The sequence below is a fragment of the Camelina sativa genome, chromosome 7 (assembly GCF_030686135.1).
Source record: "Camelina sativa cultivar CO46 ecotype springtype chromosome 7, ASM3068613v1".
Lineage (NCBI taxonomy): Eukaryota > Viridiplantae > Streptophyta > Magnoliopsida > Brassicales > Brassicaceae > Camelina > Camelina sativa.
The window spans coordinates 1,547,404-1,569,481 of record NC_141886.1 but is presented as its reverse complement, the minus strand read 5'-3'; the positions used below and the strand labels follow the sequence as shown (position 1 = coordinate 1,569,481).

General features: G+C 39.2%; 5 protein-coding genes and 1 pseudogene across 6 annotated transcripts; 4 read left to right on the top strand and 2 right to left on the bottom strand.

The window, feature by feature from the left end:
• Nucleotides 1-101: 101 nt before the first annotated feature.
• On the top strand, nt 102-1,973 carry LOC104699827 (plasmodesmata-located protein 8-like). Its single transcript, XM_010415223.2, has 3 exons — nt 102-1,026; nt 1,640-1,747; nt 1,830-1,973. Exons 1-3 carry the CDS (start codon nt 294-296, stop codon nt 1,832-1,834), a joined length of 846 nt encoding a protein of 281 aa, XP_010413525.1. The 5' UTR covers nt 102-293; the 3' UTR covers nt 1,835-1,973.
• A 1,007-nt stretch (nt 1,974-2,980) lies between these two features.
• Nucleotides 2,981-5,493, top strand: LOC104699825 (putative pectinesterase/pectinesterase inhibitor 36). The gene is made up of 5 exons (XM_010415222.3): nt 2,981-3,555; nt 3,759-4,214; nt 4,300-4,491; nt 4,584-4,715; nt 4,989-5,493. Exons 1-5 carry the CDS (start codon nt 3,102-3,104, stop codon nt 5,354-5,356), a joined length of 1,602 nt encoding a protein of 533 aa, XP_010413524.2. The 5' UTR covers nt 2,981-3,101; the 3' UTR covers nt 5,357-5,493.
• A 1,127-nt stretch (nt 5,494-6,620) lies between these two features.
• On the top strand, nt 6,621-8,904 carry LOC104704173 (pentatricopeptide repeat-containing protein At1g03540-like; annotated as a pseudogene).
• Nucleotides 8,905-8,918: 14 nt separating this feature from the next.
• LOC104704172 (F-box/kelch-repeat protein At2g44630-like) lies at nt 8,919-10,058 on the bottom strand. The gene is made up of 2 exons (XM_010420303.2): nt 9,996-10,058; nt 8,919-9,881 (listed from the first exon to the last, which is right to left on the bottom strand). Exons 1-2 carry the CDS (start codon nt 10,056-10,058, stop codon nt 8,919-8,921), a joined length of 1,026 nt encoding a protein of 341 aa, XP_010418605.2.
• A 1,861-nt stretch (nt 10,059-11,919) lies between these two features.
• Nucleotides 11,920-18,627, bottom strand: LOC104699824 (tubulin-folding cofactor D-like). 2 transcript variants are annotated; one of them, XR_015560714.1, is made up of 18 exons: nt 18,176-18,627; nt 17,522-18,069; nt 17,273-17,375; nt 16,900-17,076; nt 16,576-16,758; nt 16,147-16,263; nt 15,937-16,041; nt 15,645-15,815; nt 15,320-15,535; nt 15,105-15,154; nt 14,956-15,006; nt 14,528-14,733; nt 13,953-14,174; nt 13,342-13,851; nt 12,988-13,260; nt 12,877-12,921; nt 12,593-12,778; nt 11,920-12,503 (listed from the first exon to the last, which is right to left on the bottom strand). XR_015560714.1 is itself a non-coding variant. In XM_087456412.1 (17 exons), the coding sequence occupies exons 1-17, from the start codon at nt 18,392-18,394 to the stop codon at nt 12,216-12,218; spliced, it is 3,768 nt and encodes a 1,255-aa protein (XP_087312538.1). In that variant the 5' UTR covers nt 18,395-18,627; the 3' UTR covers nt 11,920-12,215. The 2 variants fall into 2 exon arrangements, 1 of the variants encoding a protein (XP_087312538.1); XM_087456412.1 differs by having other exon boundaries at nt 14,956-15,154.
• Nucleotides 18,628-22,003, top strand: LOC104699822 (transketolase-1, chloroplastic). Its single transcript, XM_087456410.1, has 7 exons — nt 18,628-19,425; nt 19,578-19,668; nt 19,769-19,874; nt 19,963-20,245; nt 20,344-20,492; nt 20,579-20,732; nt 20,821-22,003. Exons 1-7 carry the CDS (start codon nt 18,940-18,942, stop codon nt 21,778-21,780), a joined length of 2,229 nt encoding a protein of 742 aa, XP_087312536.1. The 5' UTR covers nt 18,628-18,939; the 3' UTR covers nt 21,781-22,003.
• Nucleotides 22,004-22,078: the final 75 nt, after the last annotated feature.

The window sequence follows — 22,078 nt, the reverse complement described above, 5'->3', positions numbered from 1 at the left end:
TCTATTATGTAGTTTTGCTTTTATCCTTCATATTTTATAACTAGAATATAATATTCTATTGGTTTGTATTATAATGTTACCATCGTATTATGCTGGAGTTCAAATATGTTAGAATGCGTAAATAAGTTATAAACGATTTGAAAAAAAGAAAAAATCACAACTCGGTCCCCATAGTGATGAACTTAATCATTCTTGATTATTATTTTTAAAATTAAACACTACGAATAAGATAAAAATCAAAAAACAAAAGCTCATTTGAAAACAAACACAAAGAACCCCAAAAGAACAAAAATATGAGAAGACTCTTTATCTTCTCTCTTCTCTTTTTCTTCTTCTTCCTCTTCTTCTACTCATCATCCTCCTCAAGATCTTCATCAGAATCTCATATCTTTATCTACGGTGGATGTTCACCGGAAAAATACACACCAAACACACCTTTTGAATCGAACTGCGACACTTTTCTCTCCTCTGTCGTCACTTCCTCCTTCGACGCCTCCTTCAACAGCTTTGCCGTCGGCAACGAGTCCTCCTCCTCTTCTTCCGCCGTCTTCGGTCTCTATCAATGCCGTGACGATCTCCGATCATCGGACTGCTTAAAATGCATCCAAACCTCAGTCGATCAAATTACTCTCATTTGTCCTTACTCTTTCGGTGCTTCTCTCCAGCTCGAAGGATGCTTCTTACGTTACGAAACCAACGATTTCCTTGGGAAGCCAGACACGAGCCTTAGGTACAAGAAGTGTAGTTCCAAGAGCGTTGAGAATGACAACGACTTCTTTAAACGGAGAGACGATGTGTTGTCGGATCTTGAGTCGACTCGACTCGGTTACAAAGTTAGCCGGTCCGGTTTAGTCGAGGGTTATGCTCAGTGTGTTGGTGACTTGAGTCCTAGTGACTGTACGGCTTGTCTTGCTGAGTCTGTCGGAAAATTAAAGAATCTTTGTGGCTCGGCGATTGCAGCTGAGGTTTACTTAGCTCAGTGCTATGCTCGTTATTGGGGTTCTGGTTACTATGACTTCTCTTCAGGTCCGTCCATAAATTTAAACCTTCCTTCCATTTACTAAATATCGCTTAAATCACGTAACGTTTAAGTTCGTTCATTATTTTCATGACATATGCTGCTTTATTACTTAGTGCCCATAATATAATTTAAAACTGTAATGAATTATATGTGTGAGACTTTACCATAATTTTAATTCCCGCCGCTTATAACTCAGAAAATTACGAGTCTAGTCGCTTGTTGGTAGCACGAGAAAGCTAAAGAAATCATAAAATGATCCTTTCTTTTAAGTTTTTTCTTCCACTGCAAAGACACCATTAACTACTGAATTAAATAAAATTAAGCTTTTGAATGATTCGTTGGAAAATTCGAGTATCATGATTATAATATCATTGGTCAGAAAAGAATGTTTGTATTACAAATACAATATATTATTCTTTTCTTTATAGGCATAGCCACCCATGTCCCCATTTTTCAACTTTATTTAATATATTCTTTATAGCTTTGATCAATACCACAAAGTCCAAAAGTCACTGCATCTTTAAGAAAAACACTAATTCTTAGCTTGATACTATGGGTCTTATCTCATCTTAAGTATTTTGTCATCACATACTAAGAGATACTTTCGTAATTATAAAGATCCAACTCATGGAGATGACGCCGGGAAAACAATAGCGATCATTGTAGGAGTTATTGCTGGATTCGCAATTCTTGTTATTCTCCTCTCCCTCTGCAGAAACTCTATGCGTAAGTCTATATACTTAGTTACTTACTTTCCTAATCTATACTTAATTCTCATAATCTCATATTTTATTATGTTAATTTGCAGATTGATATAAAAGAAGACACGATTTGGGATACATGCATGGTTGTTATTTTTCCTTTTATTTTACTGATTTTTTTTTTTTTTGGTTTAATCAAAAGGAAACTATTAATGACTTATTATAATATATGGTTTAGATTTGTGGAAGAATTAAATAGTTGAATAGTGTGACCCGTATTGTCTACCTTAAAAAGATGATCACTAACTTTATTCCATTAGTTAGTAGTTTCTTCTAGGCTTATACCCACTTTCCTTAGCAGGCGCAATTATTCGATACTCAATACTTGGATGGTAAAATATGATAACATTCGGATATAAATATTATTTCGGACAACAGCGTGATTCGATTTGAGTATATATCTTTAGGCTTTAAAGGATTAAAGAGGTTCATTCAATCTTTTGGTTAGTGTTATTACGATCCGGGTCTACCCGGTTCTCATGGATCGCACCATATATTCCATTGGGCCATTAAAATTAAGGGCTGGGCTCCAGCATATTAAAGTCTCAAATCTGAAATCTCAATGACTTTACAGTCTCGTCGGGTTTTCTCCCATCTTCCATTTAATTTAATTTCTAATTTTGGGGTAACCTTTTTTCATTAATTCAAGAAAGTTCTTTACCAAAATATTATACCCCATGAAGAAAAGATAATAAGTTTTACTAACTTTACAACTTAACTATTATTCCTACAAAATTAAGAATTTGATACTAAATTATATATATACTACTGACTGATGATCATTCATGGGTTTTTTTTCTTTTACTCCAAAGAGTTGTAATGATGGGAAAAGCTATCATATTGTAATAATGAGATTATGATTTCATTCAGAAAGTTTCGTTATTTAATTTAATCCACTAATCTTTCAGCTCTTTAAAAAGAAAAAATAAGAAGAAGAAGAAGAAGAAAACTACTCTTCTTCTCTCCACACATACACACGTACGTATACTCACACTTCAGTCACTTTGATTCCGTCGCATTAATTTATAACCTGAAAATGTATAACGTAATTAATGAAATTAGTCTCATATGCATGGGCCATCAATAATCATAGAAACAAAAGCTTACACATAGTCTCACACGTGCCTTATCTCTCTCTCCATGTGTTAGATTCCTCGCCACCGTCTTCATCTACGTTCTACGACAAGTTATATTCCTCGTTTTCTATTTAAAATACACAACAACAACAACAACAACAACAACAATAATCATTTACTTAAACGTATTTCAAGAACATAACTAAAACACAACAAAAGTCTTATAATATATATCTACTAAAAATGTACACGTTTGTAAAAGTCACCAAATTAATTACCATCATGTTCTTTCTAGCCATTGCAGTCCTCGTAACCGCCTCAAACACAGCCGAGTTTGATGTACTTGAGATGGCTCGAGCTGCAGTGGTCGAAGCCAGGACTCTTTTTAGGTCAATGGCTGTGGTGGAGAGTGAGGTTGCTACTAGTGGTCATTATTATTTGGCGTTAAGTGAATGCGAAAAGCTCTACGATGAGGGTGAAGCTAGGCTATCGAAACTGGTCGTGGCTCATGAGAATTTTACCGTTGAAGATATTAGAACGTGGCTAAGCGGAGTGCTTGCGAACCATAACACTTGTTTAGACGGTTTGGTTCAGGAACGTCAAGGTCACGATAAGCCTCTGGTCCATAGCAACGTCACGTTCGTACTCCGTGAAGCTTTAGCTTTCTACAAAAAGTCTAGAGGTCATATGAAAAAGAGTAAGAACATATAACATACATTCTCATGTATACATAATTAAATAAAAAATGATCAATGCATCGTTTGTTTGTCAAATTGGGCAATGATTGATTTCTTCTAGACGCATTATATTTTATCACTAAAACACGATTGTAGGCTGCGTTTTTTGTTTTTTGGAGATATTATGGTTTATTTATTATGGATCTACAATGACATTTTGTAGGGCTGCATGGACCAGCTAGGCAGAACCATAGACTTGGAGGACCAAAACATGGACCAACGAGACCAAATCATGAACCAGAAAGACCAAAACATGGACCAACAAGACCAAATCATGGACTAACGAGACCAAACCATGGACCATCGAGACCAAACCAAAGCGGCGGAATGTTAGTATCATGGAATCCAACAAGGTCAAGGGCGGATTTCGTGGTGGCTCAGGACGGTTCTGCGACTCATCGGACAATAAACCAAGCATTAGCCGCCGTTTCGAGTATGGGGAAAAGTCGGTCGAACAGAGTGATAATCTACATAAAAGCTGGTGTTTACAACGAAAAGATCGAAATAGATAGACACATGAAAAACATCATGCTAGTTGGTGACGGTATGGACCGTACAATCGTCACTAATAACCGAAACTTCCCGGATGGTTCCACTACTTATGGATCAGCAACATTTGGTATAAAATATACAAACGTTATACTTATCTTCATTAATCATGCATGTATGCATGTTGGATATTTAAAGGCTTACTCGTTATTTAGGGGTTTCCGGGGATGGATTTTGGGCACGGGACATGACGTTCGAGAACACAGCAGGACCGCACAAACATCAAGCTGTGGCGTTGAGAGTGAACTCAGATTTGTCTTTATTCTATCGGTGTAGTTTCAAAGGATATCAAGATACTCTTTTCACACATTCGCTTCGTCAATTCTACCGCGATTGTCATATTTATGGTACCATCTTGTATATATATAATACATTCATGTAGAAACTAATTAAAGTCGTACAATGGTTTAAGAGAATTTGTTGGGAAAATTTTGGATAGGTACCATTGATTTCATATTTGGAGATGCGGCTGCCGTTTTTCAGAACTGTGATATATTTGTGAGACGGCCTATGGATCATCAAGGCAATATGATCACAGCTCAAGGAAGAGACGACCCACATGCAACTACAGGTAATATTCATTAATTAAAATAGAAAGTTTTTTAAAATACAACCTTTTTTAGAATAATCTTTGGTTTGACCAACTGTTGACTATTAATTTTAGGGGTCATCAACTTAGAAAATAGAACCATAATCGAGTCCCGAATCAAATTATACTGATATTCAAAATTGAACTGAAAGTACTAAAAATCATCGAAATGAAAATCATTTTAAAACCAACTATATATACACACATGGTTAATGGTAACCGGTTTTCTGATGAAATTGTGTTACTTGGAATAAGGTATTTCGATCCAACACTCGCGGGTCAGGGCCGCACCAGAATTCGAGGCGGTTAAAGGCCGGTTTAAGAACTATTTGGGCCGGCCTTGGAAGAAGTACTCTCGGACAGTGTTTCTCAAAACGGATCTTGACGGGTTGATCGACCCGAGAGGGTGGAGAGAATGGAGCGGCAGTTATGCTCTGTCAACGTTGTACTACGGCGAGTTTATGAACACAGGAGCTGGAGCGGGTACAACCAGAAGGGTGAACTGGCCGGGATTTCACGTCCTTCGCGGCGAGGAAGAGGCTTCTCCGTTCAGCGTCAGCAGATTTATTCAAGGAGATTCTTGGATCCCTATCACCGGTGTACCGTTTGCAGCCGGGGTTTGAGTCACTCTTGAATGAACAACCATCAACATAATAATCAAAGCCAACTATATATTTATGTTTTCAAAATATTGTTCTTCTACATGTTAACTGGCCGTGACTTGACTTGTTTTCATATTAAGATATTATATATATTTGTATATGAGGCTATGAGCAACTAAATTTCCAACTAAACAGTTAGAAGAAATGATCAACAACAAAGCGCTCTTGGATTATAAGGAAGAAATATCTGAACACTTGTTTCCAAGTCCTTCTCACAGCCCTTACAAGATCTCCTCAAGCGACCTTGATGGATTCTTAAGGAAGTTACGGAAGCTTTTTGCGGGTAAATTGGTGTAAACCATAGGAGCAAAACAATCTCAGAGTTCAGAGTGGTAGCTTGATCAATAAAAGAAAGAGGATAGTATTTGGAGAGAATTAAAGATTTGTCCTTGTTGTGTAACAAAATAACGAGTGATATATAAAAAACTTATGCTTCAGCTTTATGCAATGTTTTTAAGCCCGGATCAGACCGGTCCAACCGCGATCCGGTTGATTTTCTGGTCTGGGTCACTTATGAAAATCGGACAAACATAAACCCAAAAAGAACCGGAAAAATCTGCTAAAAATCATGAACCGATGGTTAAACCAGCGGGTTGATCTCAAATTAAAATATTTTAATTTTATCACACTTTAAACTTAAACTAAATTAAAAATATATGTTGTTATTTATAAAATAATCACTTAATTATTTTATTTAATCATTTAAAAATTTAATTTTAGGTGTTTAATACTTAATTTTGTATGTTTTGTTCATATATTTATATAATATTATATATTATCTTCATAAAATATAAAGAAATTGATAAATTAATTGACTCGTGGTTCAACCGGTTGACCTAGTGACGGTTCACATTCCAGTTCGATTTTAAAAATATTGGTTTTGTGAGAACAAATATTTGACGAGGTTGTTTGGGCCAAATAAGTGTTAAAGCCCATTATTGAAATGGCCCAAACTTCTTGTTCCTTGAGAGTGACACTCCAATCCACCGAACAGAGTTCGTCGGCTCACTTTTCCGGGTGGCCGCCATTTTCAAACCTTGACGTAGGCGGGAATATCGCTGGTAGTGAACCTGACTCGCCGGATAAACTTCTCCAGCTCTACGAGATTACCAAAGAGAAGAACATCCTGCTCACTGTTGTCGCCGCTAAGCTCCTGATCTGATGGTTTGGGCGTATGGGTATGGTATATCAGCCGGTTCTTGTATACGAACGACTCGATTAGAATATGAAAAACACGCGAGTTTGTAATGTTGTAATCGAGGTCTTCCTAAGAAAGGGACTTGTCGATGATGACTTGTCCATTGGGTCCAACCGCACAGCCGCAGGCACTACTCCCAGCCACACGCGAAGAGGCGTAACTATCAGTCAGGCCGCGCTCGATGAAGCCGTACAAAGGACCCTGGATTGTATGAGTGGCCAAGCGGCGCTGATGGCATCTCAAGGCCAAAATGACCAAGCAACGCGCCGTACGCGACCACAATCTGAATCTCGACGCGTGCGAGACGAAGACGCGCTGGCACCACGCACTCTGCGAGCTCAACATAGCACTCCGCGAGCTGAGCACAATACTCCACGAGCTGAGTACAACCCTGCGCGAGCTGAGCACAACACTCCGCGAGATGAGCACAATGCCGCTACTACTCCGCGTGCAGAGCACCATACCAACGGTAGGCCCCGACTCTCGTCGACTGTTGTCAGACCCAATGGCGAGCAACCGAGAGTTCATTTCCAAACTAACCAGATGCTCATGGGTCAACGCGCTGCACCAAATCAATCCGAAAACGTTGAAAATCGCGCCCTACAACAAGAACTTTAGCAGATGCAAGCGAAGAAGATTAAGTCTCAAATGCATAGTAAATATTTGTTTTAATATTTGTTTTAAACATATTGGTTTTATGAGAAAAGTAAATATTTGTTCAAATATTTGACGAGGTTGTCTGGGCCAAAGAAGTGTTAAAGCCCATTATTGAAATTTCCGAAACTTCTTGTTCCTTGAGTGACACTCCAATCCACCGAACAGAGTTCGTCGGCTCACTTTTCTGGGTGGCCGCCATTTTCAAACCTTGACGTAGGCGGGAATATCGCTGGAAGTGAACTTGACTCGCCGGATAAACTTCTCCAGCTCTACGAGATTTCCAAAGAGAAGAACGCGAGTTCGCAATGTTGTAATCGAGGTCTTGCTAAGAAATGGACTTGTCGATGATGCCTTCAAGGTGCTCGACGAAATGCTTTACAAAGAACCAGTTTTTCCTCCTAATAGAATCACCGCGGGTATTGTGTTGCACGAGGTTCGGAAGGGAAGGCTTTTGACAGAAGAAATGATTAATGGGTTGATTTCTAGATTTAGCTCTCATGGTGTCTCCCAAACTCTATTTGGTTGACTCGGTTTATTACTAAGTCTACGCAAAAATGGTGGTAGCACCAATGCAGCTTGGGATATTTTGAGCGACCTGATGAAGAACAATGCCCCACTTGAAGCTCCTCTTTTCAGTGCGGTCTTGTCATTCTTAGGAAGGAATATGAACAATTGTAGAATGAATGCTTTAGTCCTGAAGATGGATGAGGTGTGAATTCGGCCTGATGTTGTGCCTTTAGGGGTTCTCATTGACAGGCTCTGCAGATGCAAGATGGGGAGGTGGAAAGCAGCAGAGGAGTTGTAGGCAAGAATGAAGGTGGAAGAGAGTTGTGCACCCAATAAAGTTACTTACAATTGCTTGATCGATAGGTATGGCATGGCTGAAAATCTTGAGACGTCTAAAGAAGTTGTTTCTGACGACGGGATCAAACCGGATGTGGTTAATCTTAATAGAATCATTGGTGGAATGTGCAGGCGCCATGGATTGAACATGGCGGTTCTTTTCTTTATGGAATATGGAAAAGGAAAGCGTGAAAGGGAATGTGATTACTTATATTGCATTGATCCATGCTGGCTTGTTGCAGCGTCAGTAACATAGAGACGACTATTCATTGTTGGTTTGATAAAATGTTGGGAGCTGGTTGGTTGTTCTCCTGATGCAAAGATCTATTATGCTCTGATCTCTGGATTGTGCCAAGTTAGGCAGCATCATGACGCTATTAGAGTGGTGGAGGATTTGAAACGCCAAGTTAGGGAGGGTTTTCTCCTGACAACAACATCCTTATTGGGTTGTTTTGTGATAAGAATAATGCAGGGAAAGTCTATGAGATGCTAACCAATATGGAGAAAGAAGGGATAAACTTGATTCCATCACTTACAACACTCTCACTTCGTTTTTCGGCAAACAGAAGGACTTCGAGAGTGTTCAGAAAATGATGGAGCAGCTGAGAGAAAACGGGTTAGACCCGACTGTTGCAGCATATGAAGATGAAAATTGTTTCAGCCTAGAAATTGAAAATTGTTTCAACATATGAAGTTTATGCAACGTTACTCTGCTTATTCGAAAACAACCGGACACTTGAAACATGGAGCTGTGGCTAAGATGGCCAACAAGTCCTGGTTCAAACTACAATATATCAGAGCATGGAAGCATAAAGGAACTGTGACCTAAACATCATCAAAATACAGAGCAGGCATTGCTGGTCGAAAAGGACGATAAGGAGAGACCGACAGATACATGTTAATCTTATACCCATATGGTATAGTTTCTAAATGCTGAGCAGAGTAAGCAGAACCTTCTAAGTTACCATCTGGTTTGCGGCGTAAGCAAACCTTTGTGCACCACACCTCCTCCTGGCTTTGGGAGGAACTTCGATTGTAACAGATCTGAGTCCACACAAGGGCAAGATCTCCGTTCAACAGCCCAAGACCTGCACTTGCGCTTCTCACCCGTCTTCGTTCCAGTCTAAAGTTAAGCACTAGTCTCCACGACTTCATGTCAGAATCGTACCAGTTAAGAACACCATGTTGTACGTCGTAAGAGATGAGGATACCGTGAAATACACAAGTTGTAGGATGACGGAGAGGGTGAGGGACCCAGCACGGCGTACTCGTAAGCCCAGTTTGGATGTTGTAAACACTCATTTTGGCTCGACGCATCAGGTATATATTAGAACCGATGGTTTCTGATGACCTGGCCGGGGCCCCTATGGAACCAAACGTGGAATCCATCCCCAGCCTATGAAGAGGTGAGTCAGCCCAGTTTCTCGTGCGAAAGTTGAAGCTTTTGTAAACTGGTTCATCGTTAAAGGAAACAGAGGGTTTCTTGCCGAACAAGAAAACATCATCTTCCACAACGCCGGCGCACATCAATTCCAGCGGAACAATAATTGAAGAGTGCTCTAAAAGCCTTGTCTTAGAGTTATAAACGAAGACCCTCAGCGATTTATCGTTGCCGCAAACAACGAAAAGGAATGGTCCGTTGCAGAAGATGATATGCCTCATCGTCCTTGATGGATCCGGTGTGTCAACGAACGACACGGGCTCTAACGTAATAGACTTACGATCACCATGCTCACGAATCAAGTAGTATCCTCGATCAAGATTCTTACCGTCTACACGGAGCAGCAGCTAAGAAGTGTTTCGGAGGAGCCAGTATTTCTTGAAGTCAAAAGATTTGACTATCTCACGTAAGTCTTTGCACACGATGGCCATATTCTGATGTTGTCTTCGTGTTAATCGTACGAGAATCTCGTAAGAGATATCCAAAGGGAGTGTGAGAATCCTCGTCAACGACGATGATGACATTCTTGGACGATTCGAGTGAAGTTTTTTTTTTTTTTTTTTTTTTTACTTTCTTTTTGGTTTTCTTGTGCACTGATTTGAATCAAGGTTTTCATTTATATAAGCGGCTAAACCGGCTTTTTAAAACGGACTTCGTTAGGCGGAACCAAATAAAAATTGAATTGAATACATACAAGGTTTCGTTTGTTTTTTGTGCACTGATTCGAGGAAGGTTTTAAACATTACTATTGTATTGTTTTTATTAATTTTACTTTACTACTATTATTATATGCTATGTGTGGGTTTATTTGATATATTTTGATAAAAATTATATATATTCACTCCATTAAAATATAAGATATGACCACTTTCAAAAAGTTCAACCAATCATAAATAAAACTGCATAATAAAAAATATTACACTAATCTAAAAATAGCATAGAAACTTGAAAACATCTTATATTATAAAACAAAAAATCTTCTCAAAAACATCTTATATTAGGAAACAGAGGGAGTATGTGATTGATGACAGTAACGAAATATTATCTTATAAAAAAATTTAAATTAGTATTAAGTAAAAATTTTAATTTCAGATACAAAATTTTTAAAAATATAAAAATGAGTTGTGTTATAAAATCAAATCAGATAAAAAAAATCATGAATTTAACTCGACGTCTAGGCGAGATGAATCAAACTGTTGACCTCACATATCCTAAAACATTTCTTTGACCACCAGAAAAACGAAATAATTTTATAATCTTGAATTTTTCTCGTTTTTCATATTTAATTGATCACTACCACCATGTTTTCATGTTTTTATTCAATGTTTTCTTATTTTTCATATTCTTTCTTGTCATTTTCATTGTCAAATTTTATGGTAATTGTCATCTTCACTTTTATCCGGTTCTTCGTTATACTCTTCTTCTTCTACTTCCTTGTCAACTTTTTCACATTCTTCCACTGAAAAACCTTTTTTTTAGACTACCTGTCTATCAAACTCCAAGACCAAAATTATTTCTTTTCTCATAAAATTTATGCAATTCATAAAGACAGCATAGTCAACACATGCATCCAATTATTGATAATTTCATCCATATGCTTATTCGGTTTTAGATCCACACATATTGAAATCTCAAACCAAAATCCTTACTCGCAGAGAAAGTAATATGAACACATGTATAGTTAAAATAATATTTGTGCTTTTCGTCGATTCTTCTTCTTTAAACTCAAATAACATCAACTCAAGGTTTTGCGACGTCAATCCTTCTTTTTTAGACTTAAAAATAAAAATTTAACTGCAAAAATATCAAATCATTTTTCTTTTATTTCTATAAATTTTACTTTTTTCTAAAAATTCTTAATTATATAGATTACTACTATATTTCCAAAAATGTTAATTAGTGAAATATCTAATTTTTATTGGTTGTTTTAAATAGAAAATAGAACCAAAATCGAGTCCGAATCAAATTATATTGATATCCAAAATGAACTGAAACTAATTAAAATCATCGAATTGAAAACCATTTTGAAACCAAGTTTAACCGGAATTCATATTGAATACTCCTTCAATCGTACACATGGTTAATGTTAACCGGTTTTCTCAAAACGGATCTTGACGGGTTGATCGACCCGAGAGGGTGGAGAGAATGGAGCGGCAGTTATGCTCTGTCAACGTTGTACTACGGCGAGTTTATGAACACCGGAGCTGGAGCGGGGACAAGTAGAAGGGTGAACTGGCCGGGATTTCACGCCCTTCGCGGCGAGGAAGAGGCTTCTCCGTTCACCGTCAGCAGATTTATTCAAGGAGATTCTTGGATCCCTGTCACCGGTGTGTCGTTTTCAGCCGGGGTTTGAGTTACTCTTGAATGAACCATCAATCAACATAATAATCAAAGCCAACTATATATTTATGATTTCAAAATATTGTTCTTCTACATGTTTACTCAAGTCTATGTTTACTTAAAGGAAAAAAAAAAAGATAAAAAAAAAGAATCATGTTTATATTCTGATCATGGACCAAAACATGATCAACAAAACAAATCAAATCGATGCTAAAAAACAAAAATAAAGAAAGTTTGATCATGATTATATTTTGACCATGGACCAAAATACCAAGAGAACGAAATCAAACCGATGCTAAAAATAAGAGAGACAAAACTGATTCGAGGACAAAGCGTAAAAATCAAAAGCCAGAGGAATCGACTAAGGAAGAGTAAGACGCGTTCTCGTCAGACGCCGTCATTTTATTCCCGGCTATAGTCACCGATCTGTTTCTGTTCTTGAACACTATATCATGGTCTAAACCAGCCAATTCGCACAATTCTAACCTCTGAGTCTTGGTCAATTCCAAGTCATCTTCCCAACAAAACTCTGATATTATTTCTATCACTTTACCCATCTTGTCCTCTGCCACTAAGATTCCGTTTTGAATGAGAGCAAGATAGACTTGTTCAGTTGCCATTTCTCGGATCTGGGTCATGTGAAAACAAAATATCGAGTAACCATAAAATATCTTTAAGATGTGGATATAATATGTCTTAGAATTGAAGTGACAAGAACCTTTGGGTATCGGTGGCCAAGGAATGCTAGAAGCTGAGAGAAGGCTTTTTTGCTGATGGGATCTGAGACCGAAGCGATATATCCAAGTATTGGAAGGCCTGTTTTTAACTTTGTGAAATCCTTCGAAGCTCGTAGTTCGATGGCTAAAGAATCTACGGCACCCGCGTAGAAACTCAACGTATGAGTCTGAAATAAAATGACAGATTAGCTTTGTATGGAATGTGTTCGGAATCAATTCATAACCTTTAGCAATTTCTAACCAAAGAGGTAAATCTTAAACCAACCTCTTGATTCAGAAAGATCTTATTTTCGAAGAGGATCCCAATTGTCTGCGTAAAAGAGAAAGGTTAAGACATAACCACATGTAAGCTTAATCTACAATATTGTGCCTTTACCTTTAGACAGGGTACCATAACTCTGTCACGTTTCTTGTATTCCTGAAGTATCCAGAGAATATCTTCACACAATGCTGACTCTCTGGACTGTTGTTCTTTAAGGTCTTTAGCTTCTTCACCTTCCCTCATATACTCCCGAAATGCAAGGAGCGACGATTTACTAAGTGAATCTTGTAATCCTCCAATCGAAATTACTAATCCAGACAGCACCTCTTTGCTGTAACAACGGAACTTTAATAGCTGCACAAAACGTGGGAAAGAGAAAGCCGGAACCTACAAAAGGAGATAATAACTCATAGCCAGATACAAAAATCCATCAAATAAACGACGAAACAACCAAGTGTGCATACTTACCGCCCATTGTAAGCCAGCTTTGTTGGGAAGAATCTCTTCCAATTTTTCTCTATGAGGAATGAAAGGGACGGAAATAGATTCGTGATATAAAATCCTTTGAAGAACCTTTGCAGATATTTCTCTTAATTTATCCATTTTCTCCACTCCTTGCTTCACAATACCTCCAATTACACGGGTCGCAAGATTCGAATCGAAAAGTGAGGACGTATCACTGTTATGATCACCCTCTGAATTTGTTCCTATTTTCTTACAGAGGATATATGTACACTTCTCAAGGCCATGGACTGCAGCTTCACGAATCCAAGAACCTACATCACCTCGGTTATCAACTGAATAATCATCAAGAGCTTCCAGTAAAGTATCCATCACTTCAGTCTTGATAAGAAGAAAAAGAGACATGTCATCGTTTTCAGGATCACTAGCACTATTCTGAGTAAGAGTCTCACACACTGATGTGAGTCCCTTTACAGCATTCACACGTGCCTCTGCATCTCTGTCGTCAGCATTCACCTGCTTGGAAGAAAAAACATCCATCAAAGTCAATTATTTGATTCTGTTTTCTAGAGTCAATTATATCATTCTGTAATGAAGGCATACGTAGTCTTCCTTACCTCTATCTTACACGCACTGCAGAGCTTCAAAACTATATCCTTCCATTTTGCAGTCAATAGTTCAGATGGCAAGACACCCAATGCAAGTGCAGAACCTCTTCGGACAGCTACATTTGGGTCCGTTAGATGGTTTAGGTGTTTTGATATTAAATCAACAGATTTCTTTTCATTGCCAACGAGATAGGATTGCACAAGCTGTTTAACAGCACTGACAGCTACATTCTGTATGTGATAAGTGAAACATGTCAACTAATGAATCATGCTATATATATATATATATAATTTTATTCAAAAATCCGCTGTAGCACATTGGTTTAAACACGAGACTGGATGAAACGGATAATAATCCCCTTCACCTAGACTGAGTTCCGGGTTCAAACCCCGGCAGCGGAACTTTCTTTTTTAACCTTACAGCTTTTTATCTTATACTGTACATATTACTACTCGTTGGACAGGTGGTAATTACCCTAATTTCACGTTTTATTGAAAAAAAAGAAGCACTATTGCAAAGCTGCAGCAAATAGCAATGTCTACGGTTCTCAAAGATTATATAGGTTTTTCACAAATATAGGTACCTGTATTTGAGAATTAGGATGTCTTAAATTCTCAGTGAGAGTATCAAGCAAGATCCGTACTGTTCTCTCAGCTAATGTCACATGCGATAATGAGATACACTCAATAAACCGTGAGACAGCCAGTCGCATTATTTCTCCACCTTTTCCGCGGTAAAGGCGTGCTTTCTCAATGCAAGGGACAATCCCAGCCATACGTTTTTGGCTATCTGTAAAGATTGAGTGCAACAGGGGCCTTTATTATTAAGGGATAACAAAACCAACCATCAAACTCTGTTAATTTTTCATCTGACAATCAAGTACATATATAGTGATAGGGTCTAGATTCCAAGATGGTTCCCATAGTTTTGGTTTTCCATACCAAAAATGATCTGTACTTGCATATGCAAAGATGCCACAAAAGCCAAAGCTAAAAAATAGATGGTACTAACCAGCAGAAAGGACATAACCACACTTGTGCAAAGCTAACACAACCTCTCCAGCTGCCAATGTTGCACCATGGCGCATGCACAAATCAGTTGAAAGGGTACAAGGAACTAGTTTCTCGAGCACATAGTTGGAAAAGTGCTTAGGCTCGTACTTAACAAGAGCAGCAAGAGCTTCTGCAGCAAGTTCTCTTAAGCTTTTATCCTGATATCATAAGATTGAATAATTAACATATTATGAAAGCTACAACAAGGAACAATGATTTGATACAGTTACCAATCAAGCTGTTGGCTCTAGTTTATGGGAGATATTAGAATTGTAGATAGTCAGAGGTAAAACAATGTCAAATAGTGTATAAGATAAGCATACCCAGTGGCAGATCTTGTTGTATAGTAATTCATCCACAAAAGGATATAGATACCCTTCATATTGAGCAATGGAAACTGCAACCTGAAGGTAAGAGTTCACCCGAGAAGAAAGGGAGAAATAATCAGCTATGCTTACTATGTCAATCCCATGAGGGTAATTTCCTTGCCTTCCAACATTCTCTTGGAAAGCAGCGGCAGCAGCCCTTCTACAGTTCACCTGATAAAAGACATCAATAAATTTACGCAACGAAGAGATCTACAAAAACACAATTCTGTAAATCAAGCAAGAAACGACGACAAATTATAGTCAAAAAAGGGATTAGTACCTCTCTATCAAAGGAACCCACTATCAATAAATCTGGAGCAAGCTGATCCAGCACATTTTTCATATCTTTGTGGGAATAGGCGCGCCCAAATGCCCAACAAACATAGGCAGCTGCATCACGGACATGAGATCCAACACTGTGTGGACCTCGGCGAACATCATAATGAAGTGCCTGTATGTAATATTTAGATGTAAATGCATAAAAATTCTGCATAATTTGGGTGTGTGATGCCATTGCTTCGTATGTGTTGACTAGAGAAATAAGTAATCATGTTGTTGGGATAGAGTACGACCTTCACAATAACTGGGACAACTTGTGGAAAACTTCTAGGCAACAATAACCCTCTACGAGCCAGTTCAGCTAAGGCCAAACAACCCCCATGCCATGAACCATCTCCCTGAATATCATGAAAATCACAATAACTGTCAGCTAGATAATGAATTCTTGTAAGCTGAATTTTAAGTACATGTAAGCCATGCTGCCATATATCCAATACGAGTACCTCTCCTGGTGAAAACAGCTCCAATACAGATGATAACACCTCTTCAGACAGAACAGATGTTAGTCGTGAAGTTACACGACCTATACCCTTTGCAGCAGACCAACGAACCACAGTGTCCTACACAGTTAATAAAATAGTAAATTTTAGAAGGGCGATGCTTGCAAATACTAGTGACATGTGATATTGTCTGGTAGGCGACTGAAAGTTTCATGTGGGAAAAAGTTCACATCAGATATCAATATAGGCTCATCCCAGCTTTAAGTGACATGTAAGATATTTCTAACATTCAAGATTTGTTTGAGAGTCATCTGGTTACTCTATTTTACAACTTGGTACAATGTAGACTGTGTGGGCATCTAATCATATAAATTGAGACATAACTACCTCAAGTTATCAACCTAACAGTTGGATCTCACCCTTTAAACATACCGTGTCCCTCAAACCAGAGAGTAGCATTTCAATAATCTCTTCTAAGATTTCTGGAACATCCATATCTTCATCCTCTTGGTCATCAAAACTTTCTGGTTGTGAGACAGCAGTCACAGAATGATCAGGAGCCAATCTTTGAGATGAACTCGTAGACATATTCTCAGAAAGAGAGGCGGTTCGAGCCTGCAGGTAAATCAATAAATAAGTCTCGGATAACTACTGAAAACAACTACCAATTATACAAACATAGAGTTCAAAATATATAAAGCCATGAAGAGGAAGTGGCTCTTCAAAATACTATTCTACAAGCTAAAAGGTACGTACCACATAGCGCCAGGAAGGTGAGCGATGAGGAAGACAAACAAGCCCTATTCTTTGAGTTAACTTGATCAAATACTTGCGAAGCAGAGAACTTTTAGTCGCTGCATTTGATTTGCTTAGCACGTTCACATCATTTAAAACAATAGGAAGCACATCTAGCAACACATTCCGGCTAGCAGTCTGTCAAATGAGTAATAAAAACCATACTGGATCAAAATGCAACAACTTAAGTAATAATAATCAGCCATTTTTCTTCAAGATTAAAAAACAAGCAAATCAAATATGTACTTTACTGACATCTGTGTATGTCTAACATGTTCAGTATGAACCATTATTAAAACAAAGTAAACAGCTCCAGGTTACGAAAAAAAGAAACCTTAAAAATGGCAGCCAGAGCTTCCAACACACCGAGCAAGCGAAAGTGATGCATGACACTATCTTCCTTAGAAGATAAAACTTCATGGGTCCACTCGAAAAAGCTGAAATGAAAATGCCACAATAGAACAAAAAAAAATTTAGTTCATCCACTCAAGTACACGTTACAAGAGTAAATAGCACTTTATAAACAATCTTATTGGTGTCTCTGGTGAAGTCAAGCTTTCAACTGATGGTGATAGGAACAGACCTTGAAAAAGCTTTTCCCATATCCGGACGGGTCAAAAGCTTAGAGAGGAGCAATCCAGATATCCTGCGCATTGGTCCAGCACTGCACAGATAGTCCTTACAGAAACCTAATACCTTCAATACCAAAGGAGCAAGGTCGTCCACACCAAAGCTCTTGTCGTTTGCAATGCTTGTATCAACAGAAGAAATATCAAAAGGAACCAACACAAGGATCGAAAGCCACAAAAGAGTAACACACTTGGCCTCCATTTCTCCAGTGCTTTCTTGCCTCAAGGCAGAAACAGAAGTCGTGCTATGGCACTTCTCCAGGAGCAACACGGCGAGCTCTAGATCAGATACTTGATGAGGAAAGAACTTGATAACAGCTTTGTAGCCACAGACAGTAACTAAAGCATAGATAATGATGCTTATTGGCTTAATAATTTCAAGAATCTCATCAGGTTTCGCTTCTAATTCAACTGATTTGGAGCGGATGATAAGCATTAGCGGTGAAACTATACTCTCTAAGTAAGGTTCCACTAGTTGACCTTGCTCCTGGTATTTATCCATCTATACAATACAACAAAACAAACAATGAAACAAAGGTTGGAAGAGAGGACCAAATCGGGTGGGTCAAGTAGATTGAAGTAAAAAAAAAAAAGAGTAAGAAGCGTACGATGGATCGGATCTTCCGAACAGAGGTAGGATCAACAACACGGCCATTTGAAACAATATCGTCGAGAAGGGATTTAACGAGCTTCCATTCTTGTAAGAAGTACCTCTGTAGAACCCTCTCCTTGGAATCATGCTCGTCGTCTTCTTCCTCTTCCGTTTTAACCACCGCCTCGATTTCGATTCTCGTCGGAGAACTTTCCTCGTTTGTAGTGGCCATCATCACTGGATCAACGGAGGCGAATTTTAATTAATTCCCGCTCGCCGGCAATTTTGTCTGGGAAAAGAAAAAAACAACGCGATCGGTGAAGACGAGAGAGAGAGACGGCGAGAGTTTGTATTTTATTTAGGCCCATTAATCATATTTTGGGCCTAAAATATGAAGGCCCGTTCGTTTCTTAAACCGGCTATAACCAGTTAAATTACAAGACGCGAACCAGAGGTTGTACCAGATTCGTTTATGGCGGAATATCCAATGACACTATTTGAGGAAAAGAGTAGGAGGATCACTAAACTCTTAGCCATAATCAGCGGTCAGGATGATACCCTTTAGTGGAATCCAACGGTCAGATTTGATCTGAGTTGTCCCTTAGTGAGGACGAAGAGATGGGCGAGATGTCGTTTTGATTGGCTAACAATCTCACTCAATAGAAATAAGAGTTGCAGAGAGAGTCTCTCATCTTCTTCATTTCTTCTTCATCACCATCATCACACACCTTCTTCTATCTCTCTCTAACACAAGAGAGCGATAAGAAAAGAGAGAAAAACATGGCTTCTACTTCTTCTCTCGCTCTCTCTCAAGCTCTCCTAGCTCGTGCCATCTCTCACCATGGCTCAGACCAGCGTGGATCTTTACCAGCTTTCACTGGACTCAAATCCACTGGCTCACGCGCCTCCTCTGTTTCGTCTCGTCGACGTATCGCTCAATCCAGGAACAAAAACCGATCTCTCCGTCCTCTTGTTCGCGCTGCAGCTGTTGAGACTGTTGAGCCCACCACTGATTCGTCTATTGTTGACAAATCGGTCAACTCCATTAGGTTTTTGGCTATCGATGCGGTTGAGAAGGCGAAATCAGGTCATCCTGGTCTTCCTATGGGTTGTGCTCCGATGGCTCACATTTTGTATGATGAGGTCATGAGGTATAATCCCAAGAACCCTTATTGGTTCAACCGTGACCGATTCGTTTTATCTGCTGGTCATGGATGTATGTTGCTTTACGCGTTGCTTCATCTTGCTGGCTACGACAGTGTCCAGGTCTGTGATCTCTCTTCTTTTGTCTTTCGATCTGATCATAATTGAAGAAGAATGTAGTAACTTCTGTGGATAGATTTACCTGTAAAAGTTCATAGATTCAATCTGTAAAGTTCATAGATTTACTGAAAAAAACTGTTGGATTTGTCTATTAGGAGGAAGATTTGAAGCAATTCCGTCAATTTGGAAGCAAGACACCAGGACATCCCGAGAATTTCGAGACTCCTGGGATTGAAGTCACTACTGGTTTGTCATTTTGTTTCTTTGGCTTATGGTTCATGCAAATTTACAGAAGCTTTCTATATCTATGTTGACAATTGTGCTCTCTGCTTTGGCTGGTAATCAGGTCCTCTTGGACAAGGAATCGCCAATGCTGTTGGTTTAGCTCTTGCTGAGAAGCACTTGGCTGCTAGATTCAACAAGCCTGATGCTGAAGTTGTCGACCATTACACGTAATATATTTCCCATATTTTTGTCATCGTTCTTGGTTTGTATGTAGCTCTGACATTGGAATTACTGTTTTTGATTGATTGTGTCTAGATATGCTATCCTTGGAGATGGTTGTCAGATGGAGGGTATTTCAAATGAAGCTTGCTCTCTAGCCGGCCATTGGGGACTTGGAAAGCTCATTGCTTTCTACGATGACAATCACATTTCCATTGATGGAGACACAGAAATTGCCTTCACTGAGAACGTGGACAAGCGTTTCGAAGCCCTTGGATGGCATGTTATCTGGGTGAAGAATGGAAACACTGGGTATGACGAGATCCGTGCTGCCATTAAGGAAGCTAAAGCTGTTACAGACAAGCCTACATTGATCAAGGTAACTACTACACAATTTCTTAACCATCAAACAGCAGTTGGTCTAAAGACCTTTGATGTCTTTTATTTACCATATTGCTTGTATCCCGATGTATTCAGGTCACTACTACCATTGGTTATGGGTCTCCCAACAAGGCGAACTCATACAGTGTCCATGGAGCTGCACTTGGCGAGAAGGAAGTTGAGGCTACCAGAAATAACCTTGGATGGCCGTATGAGCCGTTCCAGGTACCTGACGATGTTAAAAGGTAAGTAAATCCAAAGCAGGCTTCTGTTAGGATTTATTGCTATGAAGTTGCTTTGATGACTTACTGTTTGACTTGCACTTTTCTAGCCACTGGAGCCGTCATACACCTGAAGGAGCTTCTCTTGAATCTGACTGGACTGCAAAGTTTGCAGCATATGAAAAGAAGTACCCAGAGGAAGCTGCAGAGTTGAAATCTATTATCACGGGTGAATTACCTGCTGGCTGGGAGAAGGCTCTACCTGTAAGTAGAACTCTCTTTGTAGTCTGTACAATCCAATTGGTATTCTAGATGTGGGTTGTAAAACATCTTTCTTTTTCTTCATTTTTAGACATACACACCAGAGTCTCCGGGTGATGCCACCAGAAACCTGTCACAGCAATGTCTTAACGCCATTGCTAAAGTTGTTCCCGGATTCCTTGGTGGAAGTGCTGACCTTGCATCATCCAACATGACATTGCTGAAAGCCTCTGGCGACTTCCAAAAGGCCACACCTGAAGAAAGAAATCTTAGATTTGGTGTTAGGGAACATGGTATGGGAGCCATCTGCAACGGCATTGCCCTTCACAGCCCTGGTCTTATCCCTTACTGTGCAACTTTCTTTGTGTTCACTGACTACATGAGAGGTGCCATGAGAATCTCGGCTTTGTCTGAAGCTGGTGTTATCTATGTTATGACCCATGATTCTATTGGTCTTGGTGAGGATGGACCAACCCATCAGCCCATTGAGCACATTGCAAGTTTCCGTGCAATGCCAAACACTCTTATGTTCCGTCCTGCTGATGGGAACGAAACAGCTGGTGCATACAAGATCGCTGTCACCAAACGCAAGACACCATCTATCTTAGCTCTGTCTAGGCAAAAGCTGCCTCAGCTTCCGGGTACATCCATTGAAGGAGTCGAAAAGGGAGGATACACAATTTCTGACGACTCTGCAGGCAACAAACCCGATGTGATCTTGATTGGAACTGGATCTGAGCTAGAGATTGCTGCACAGGCTGCGGAGGTGCTTAGGAAAGAAGGCAAAACCGTTAGAGTTGTTTCTTTCGTGTGCTGGGAGCTATTTGACGAGCAATCAGATGAATACAAGGAGAGTGTGTTGCCATCTGCTGTTACAGCTAGAGTGAGCATCGAAGCAGCTTCGACATTCGGATGGGGAAAGATTGTTGGAGGCAAAGGAAAGTCCATTGGTATTAATTCGTTTGGGGCCAGCGCACCAGCACCCTTACTCTACAAGGAGTTTGGTATCACCGTTGAAGCTGTTGTTGATGCGGCTAAGTCACTCTTCTAAGAGATTTACGATCAGACCATCCTCTCTGTGGGGGTGTTTATTTGGAAACAAGGCTTATTCACAACATTGTCTCATATCTCAGAATAAAGTGCAACAAGACTTTTTTTTTTTTTTTTTTTTGGTTTATTGTAATTCGGGTGAACATAGGTTTTGGGTTTTGAGATGAGAAACGATTTAGAAAGACAATGTAAACTCCCATAATCAATCGTGTTATGTTTAAAAATACTTGAGTCTAAGCAAAACTTTTTAGCAATTGTTTTTTTTGTATGAACAGAGGCACGCATTGGGTGGTGGACAA